Source organism: Euphorbia lathyris, chromosome 6, assembly GCF_963576675.1.
Source record: "Euphorbia lathyris chromosome 6, ddEupLath1.1, whole genome shotgun sequence".
Classification (NCBI taxonomy): Eukaryota; Viridiplantae; Streptophyta; class Magnoliopsida; order Malpighiales; family Euphorbiaceae; genus Euphorbia; species Euphorbia lathyris.
Window position 1 is genome coordinate 55616602 of NC_088915.1, and position 8176 is coordinate 55624777.

An 8176-nucleotide genomic window follows, 5' to 3' on the forward strand; every position below is an offset into this window, starting at 1 on the left:
CTACAATTGCGCGGCTATCAAGTTGTTTCTCGTTGCAGTTTGTGCTCGTTAGATTATGAAACGTTGGACCACCTTTTTGTCTCCTGTCGGTTTTCCAAATTTATTTGGCATGGTGTTAGCTCATTGTTTGGAAGACGAATTAACACAGACTCGACTCTTAAGAATCTGGTTGATCATGCTATTATTCAACGTTTCAGTACTCAAATCGCTGATTTGTGGGCGGCAGCAATTGTTAATATAATTTGGGCTCTATGGCTTGCTCGTAATAGGTCCATTTTTGAGGATGAGAGGGTTGATACTTCCGTCACGCTGAGACGGATTTGAGGAGCTGTTCGTGAATCTGCTCACACTGGACGGGGCTTCGTTTGGAATTCGCTAGTTGAACTTCAAATCTTAGGTGAGCTCGGGATTGAAAAGCGTCTTGCTAAGGCTCTGCACATTACTCCGATTTTTTGGCAACCACCTCCGAGGGATTGGATTAAGATCAATACTGATGCGTCTGTCACGGGTGCTCCTGGTCCTGCGGGTTGCGGAGGTATTTATCGCTCGCATACTGGCATGTGCCTTGGTGCGTTTGCCTTTCCGATTGAAAGTTCCTTTGCTTATCTTGCTGAACTATCTGCTGCTATTTACGCCATTGACATGGCTATCAGCAAAGGTTGGCGGGAAATTTGGCTTGAAAGCGACCCAATGTATGTTGTGCAGATGTTCAAATCTAAATCTTGTTCCGTTCCTTGGTTGCTTAGACAAAAATGGTTCAATTGTTTAAATCAGATCGATTATGTGGCTTTTGTGGTGTCTCATATTTTTCGTGAAGGAAATCATGTTGCGGATTCGCTTGCAAATTATGGACGGACAGCAACAGCTTCGACTTGGTGGGATGTTGTCCCGGATTTTTGTGGATCAGTCTTTTTTCATGATCGTGTAGGACGTTGCGTTTATCGCTTTTCCTAATTCTTTGGCTTCTCTTTTTGTATCATGACATTTATTTACTCTTTTAATAAATTTGGTTCGGAGCTTTTTTGGGTCTGTGGTGGGGGTGCCAACATAGCTGGGATGTCCGCCGCTTACCCTTCCTCGCTAATCAATCTTTAATAAAAAAAAAACATGCTAATGCTATGGATATTTTAATTTAGTAATTTTATTTTAATGTACGCCTTACTTGTGTTGGTAGGGGAAGACTTGCCCCCAGTACACCCTTGTGGTGGGACCCCTCCCCGGACCCTCGCTCAGCGGAAACACGTAATGCGACCGGACCGCCCTTTTTTTTTTGTACGCCTTACTTGTGTTAATGCTATGGATATTTTGTTTATAGCCAATTAAATCCTTATTCTATGATCTCAATATATAATAATATAATGATCATTTTTCAAAAATCTCCAAATATAATACCATCATCATACCAAGATCTATTTATTTTTCTATTTTCTTTTCTTCATTTTTTTTATTTTAAATGTTTTTTTCATGAGTAATAAACAAAAGAGATATTTGAGTTACCTATAATTTTACATTTTGATATGTAAACAAGCTAGTAGGTCTAACCTATATGATGTAATTACTCTGTTGCATTACACAAATCTTATCTGGAGGACAAGCATTCAAGTAACTGTAAATTGAACAATGAAATTGGTACGAGTTCTGTGATGATGGAATAACATCAACCCATTCTTTGTCAGCCATCTTCACATATGAATTTGGTTTTGAGATGGCACGGAATTCGAGTTTATCGATCTTTTCTGTCAACGACATCATAAAATCTGTCGAGAATATCATGTTAAAGCTTTCTTCTGAATCTTTCACATCTTCTAAGATATGGACTCCAATATCTGCTTTGCATGAATTCACATATCCAAGAAGTGGAGCATTTCCAAGGTAACCATTTTTCTCCAAACTGCATACCTGAAGCAATAAGTTCAAGCCATGGTAAGAAAACACACAAAAGCTGCATTTGAGTCCAACCGCAAAATACACAAATGATCTATATATTTTTTGAACTGATATTTTCATATCTACTGTCATAAAAAAGACACCCTGAAAAATCCAAGAACATCATGCATGTTTATTGAGTGAAGAAATCACGTTTGGCACTATCTATTTCCTACAAACTTGGTAGGAAATTACTCACCTCAATGTATTCCACACCCCCTTCACAGAAATTCTCTAGAATGTTGTGTGAAGAAAGCAAGCTAAAAATTCCTCCAGATCCAACTGGTGATTGCAGTATTTCCCATGGTGATTTCATCAAAATTTTGTGGCTGCTCTGTTCTTCTGCAGAACTGTTAACAACTGGAAGCTTCTCTTCCTCCAAAAACCACACCTGTAAAAGTTGAAACCTTTAAAGCAATAATAACTAAGACATTTGAAGATAACAGCAACTGTTTCTACCTTCACCCAATCCATAGCTAGAATTATCACATGCAAATTGGCTAGAACAAAAAATTTGGTATTCTCTGGATTCTAACTCAAGATTCGATGATGAGGACACTGAATCAATCCATGTCCATTGTGGTTAAAAGGCTGAAAAGGCTTCATGACAGACAGCCATCAGTTCGTGTTGAATCCTAAATCAAGATTTCAGTATTTCTATTATACAGGATAGGGTCAAGTAAGAATGACAGCAGGACTATCAATTTAATTATCCTGTCAATATTATCAATAAAGCCCCATATAACTGTCTTTTATTCTATCATGACAAGGAAGATAATATCCACTTGGTTCACGAAACAAGACACAGTACAACAAGCTTTTACTCCACCATTAGCTGAGAATTCAGTAACAAAGAGTGCACATTGATACTGACCTTTTCATTATCAAACCCAAAGTAATCATTATTTAAAAACATTGTTTTCAAAGACTGGTGTTCTTCCAGAGAGCTGACAAAAACCAGAGGTACAGATGCACGGTCTTCCATCTGCAAGAAATCATGTTTGTTAGACATAGTTTTAAAATCCCCAAATAAAGTTGGAGAATGTACAGGACAATGATATCACTTTCAATAACTAGATCATGCTCACAATCTTTACCATTTTTACTCAAGTCAAAATCTTCCTAGCTCAGAAGATTTCCTTAACGCAATCTGTAGTTCATAGTATTCTCCTTTTTTTTTCTTTTTTACGTTACAAAATAACAAAAGGTTGATCTGTGTATTCTATACATGCCAGAAAATCTGTCTAAGCGGTTTTTCTTTTTCAAGAGTTGAGTTAGTGAAGTGATCTTATTCAAAATTCATGCTTTTAGCATGGATTACCCATGGTTGAACAAAATTTAATACATACAACCAATGTACTCCAGATTTGTGTTTGATGATCTTTTTAACCAACATTTTGTGCTTTGCGTCATAATTGAGGTGAGGGAATACACTGTTGAGGTTGGAAATAAAATAATGGGAAATATCTTCACCTCATTCAGAATTCAGGAAAAGTTCTATGGATGAAATGATAACAATAAGTATTACCTTTAAAAATGTCTTGTCATCTGAAAGTGATTTCTGAATGAAGGAAAAGATCAAATCTTCACTGCTTTCAGAACTATCACCTCTTCCCTGCTTCACAATGTCATTCAGGACTAAGATCATAGCCAGTTTGCCTTTAGACAAAAGATGGAGCCCTTTTTCCTGTAACTTAAAATTTGCAGCCAAATTCTCTCCAATTATGCGAGAAGTAAAGCATTCCTTTGATAGCGTCACAGAATTTTTTATTAGCTTGGTTTTTGTGGCACTGATTACCTCACTCACACTCCACCTGATTCAAGCAGATCAGAAGGATAGCTCAAAACTTTAGGCTATTGATAGAAAACGTTCAAGAACAATAGGAAACACAAGCTTAAATAATGTATTCCAGCCTGAGATACTCAATACCTAGGAACCAGAAAATGATTTAATATTATACAAGGCGATGCAGTGAAAACAATAACTAGGAAAGAGGGAAAAGCCAATGAAGGCAATTACTTCCCAGGGACTCAGACCCAATCTTCTAGCAGACAGCTGGAGATACAAAATAGGAAACTGCTGATCTAACAACAAAACAGTTACCCTTATTTAATACCCCAAATACTAGCAGACATTAAGACAACCTACAGCCCTTACTCTCACGTGACTTATTCCTGCTTCGTCTCATATGCTTTCCAAACCCCGGGCCTATGTGTTATTTGGTCCTTGTTCCTTGAGTCTGTGACCCAATGCTAACAGCTACAAAGAGAGGTTATATATGCTTAATGTATTAGCCATTCCATCAGATTAATGGAAATGTAAGATTGACAGAAATAACGTTACTCATGCGAATAGAAGGAAAAGAACACCGCATGTTTGTAAGAGAACTGTTTTCTATAAAGCTTCCACCCCTAGATAGCACTATATGGGTAACGGATAATAGCACTTTCTTGCATTTCAAGGAGCACAGATTAGTGATTTCTGCAGCAAAACGGGTGAAATAGGTCCTTAAGGTTTCCTGTAACAAGCTGGCTGAAATAGTCAATCAGCACCTTCTGCAACAAGTTCAGATTTGCATTCATCTAACCTAATTATTTTAGGAAACAAAATTGAAGAAAAACCAAACATTTAGTTAACTGAAACATAAAATACCTCTTATAGGGCTTCTCTAAATTTTGCAGTGCCTGCTGAAGCAGTTTTGAACTTACACCAACAATCTGGTCCGCAAGTAAGCTCCTTTGGGATTTTTCCCCATATCTCAATCCGTCAAACACATGTTTTTGCTCCATTTCAGACAATTTCTTTTTTGCTGATATAAGGCGACGTTGAAGTTTTTTTCTTTCCTTCCACTCCTACATTGTATCAAAAGGTGACCAAATTTACCACATGCGATAACAAGTGGATCGAATGATTGAACATTTACTCTAGGAAATCAACCATGCCACTATGCATTGCTTCCATATGCATATTCAACCAGGAAGGCGAATGCATTAACATAGGCAACAACCAAAAAAACTTATATGCTAATAATACCAACATCATATGTGAAAAGTATCATGTCACACAATCAAATATCAAACAAAATTTTATGAAAGTAGTGCCTGCCCCTTGTATGTATTGTCTAATTCTAATCCATGTTAAAAGCCAATATTATTCAGGAGAAAATTTCAGTAGTTAAAACACACATACATCTTGGGAAGAAACGAGAAATGGACATTGTCGAATATATCATAAGAGAAAAGTCACGTGTTTATATACAAACTACAGTAGTAACTAATATTTATTCTTCAACTAAACGAATTGAGTAAGCATAAAAGGAGTATGCCTCACAAGCTGACGTCTTTCTTTCTTAGACTTCTCATCAGAGCGTATGTTTAACTCAAACAGTCCTTTTGGGGGTGTAATCCACATTTCTCCTTTCATCATGTCAACATCTGGAACAATTGCTTCAACAAATGGTACCCACACAAGGGGACCAGACAAACCTGTTTCTGCTGTCATTGACTTCCCAGCTTCCTCAGGCACGTCGGCTTGTGGATAGAGCATGACCTGTAAAAGGTCATTCCCTCCACTGTCGAAAACATTAACAACAGTTCCTACAGATTCACCAGTTTCCTGAAAAGGAGAAGTACTACCAAAGTCAGGAAAAGAAGAGATGGAACTCTAATTTGACAAATAGAATGGGATGTAAGCTGCAAAGAAGTTATTAAGTTGCATAGTAAGATGATAAGAGGAGCAAGTAAAAGACAAGAGAAGGATAACATGGGAAGACAATGTTAATTAAGTGTTGGAGCCTCCAAATTTGTTTGTGTAAAAAACACGCACAGTCATAAATCATAAAGATAAGGCCCTTTCACATATTTAAAGACCCAAATTTATAGAAATCATTTAGCAGAATACTAAACTAGTGCTTCAAAATGTTCAAACCTTCAGATTTACTCTCATGCCCACAAGATCACGAGTGTAAAATTCTCCTTCTTCTAACTGTGGTCGATCTTCTTCTTTCACAAGGATAGTTGACCCGACAAGCTGCTTAGCCTGAAAAGGCATAATTCACTTTCAGAAACAAGCATGAAATCATACTAAAATAATAATAAAATTTGCACAGGATAAATAGCATAGTCTTTTCATATAGGAATCTGTTTTAACTTATCTAGGCTATTCAGAAGAGATCATCAAAATGCATATTGATAATAAATATCTTAAAAAGACAAAAAAAGAAAGGTGAGGTAAGTACACACTAATCCAACTCCTGCTCACCTGCTCAACCGAGTCTATTCCCCCAAACCTAAGTATCCAACTCTTCTGTCCATGGTGTCCTCTTCCCTCAACCAGCCTAACTTCATGCATAATTTCTTTTCCAGAAACTGGTTGTCTTAACCATCTTATTCCAGGCTACAAGAAAGTACCAAAATAAGTAAATCACAAAAATAACCAAAATATAAAACTTATTCAACTTGAACTGTGTTTACACAAGTACTACCTTGGAAAATCTCAATTCAGGAAAATCAGTACTAGGCTTCACACAAATTTCCCCTTGAAGTCCATGAACACTTGATAGATACCCAACTTCAACCAATTCTGTTCCACTCTCAGCAGTTTCAACAATCCCTTGAGTAGCTGAGGCAGCATATGCAACCATTAGCACCAACCAATCACGAAAAGAAAACATTAAGAGAAAAATATGCAAACTCAAATTCACTTTAAACTGCCAAGGGTCCCCAAGGAAAGATAATAAAAAACAAGAAAAATAGAACACTTAATAAATAAATAACCAAATTGAAATCAACAGAAACTGGACTGGGAAGACCTAAAGCCACAGCATATTGCCATGAAACAATTGACAATCAGCAGAGATAGAGAGAAGAGTACCGGAGGCGCGGAGATGAGAGACGGCATGAATATTGAGAGGCTTGAGGAGGAGATGATAAGAAAAGGAAGGTAAAGCAATTGGAGAAATTCTGGTGCGAAATGGAGAAAGGAATGAAAAATGAGAATGAGGAATTTTTGAGTAGCAGAGAGGTGAAATGGATGTAGCACTTTGCATCATCCTGTTTGCGGTTGCTCTCACAGTTGCAGGACCGAAACTCAAATTAGTATCTCGTATTTTTTTATTTTTCTTTCTCTATAATAAACATGGGTTAATAACATATTTGACTATGTATTTATCTGTTTTAATATATATGTCTCTATATCAAATAAACGCGTAAATATATTTTTATATTTTTTAAATTTTAGCAAAAATGTCCTAATCTAAACGTTGTGCTTATTTGGCATAACATCGTTAGTCTAGTCATTATACCATTAATTCAACACCAATTAACAAATTACGCCTATTTAAAATTAATTTTAAACCCTAATAAAAAATTTAAACCCTAGTTAAAAACGTAAAAAGGATAAAAAAAAAAGAAATTTGTTTTATAATATTAAATTGAATAATTGGTTAACCGTAGGATTATTAATTGGTTAGATCTAACGGTGAAGGTCCAAATTCTATTTGGTGATTAGGGTCCAATTGAACGGAATTGTTTATATATAATTCCCTCAAACATACAACAATCCATCTTTTTTCTATAACAAAAAAAACTAAACTATTCAAAAGGTTATTTTGTTTTGTAATTTCATAACGGTGATATTTAATAAAAAAATTCTTGAAAAATATTTTAATGGTTTTTTTTATAATAGTTTGTTTTTTTATTGAAGTTATATTTATTATTATTTAATGAATTATTTGTGATGTTCATATAACAAATTATTTTTTAAATAAATATTATATTCATTCCGATTCCGATAATTAAAGAATCAAACACTTTCAAAAAGAATTTTATTCCGATTCCAGACTGAACCAAACAAAATAAATAAATAGTCATTCCGATTCTGATTCCGTCATATTTCAATTCCGATTCCGAAGTTTAAGCCAAACGCTCCCTTAATGTTTTTGGAAAGTTCTAATAACATGTGAAATGATAAATTCAATCCTCGCGTTAATAAGCAAAGTCAATTTTAACCATATTTAATAAAAAAAAAATTAAACAAACTGATTTGATAATTATTTGATTGTCATATCGGATATTCTAAACCTTGTTGATAAACATTAGTAACATATTAAACATATGAAATACTTCAATATTAGTAACTGATACCGTAACAATTAATTGAGTTTGAATGCTCGAGCGTCAGCTTAAAGCCCAATCCAACATTTGAATCTAAGCTTATCAAGCCCATGAATAGTCGGTTACACAGATACTT

At 35.4% G+C, this 8176-nt stretch overlaps 1 protein-coding gene across 1 annotated transcript; it reads right to left on the reverse strand.

Annotated features, from left to right (window-relative positions):
* Positions 1-1400: 1400 nt before the first annotated feature.
* On the reverse strand, positions 1401-7038 carry LOC136233290 (uncharacterized). The gene is made up of 10 exons (XM_066022910.1): positions 6800-7038; positions 6411-6547; positions 6188-6322; positions 5855-5965; positions 5258-5542; positions 4580-4779; positions 3455-3740; positions 2801-2911; positions 2126-2317; positions 1401-1899 (listed from the first exon to the last, which is right to left on the reverse strand). The coding sequence occupies exons 1-10, from the start codon at positions 6975-6977 to the stop codon at positions 1543-1545; spliced, it is 1992 nt and encodes a 663-aa protein (XP_065878982.1). The 5' UTR covers positions 6978-7038; the 3' UTR covers positions 1401-1542.
* Positions 7039-8176: the final 1138 nt, after the last annotated feature.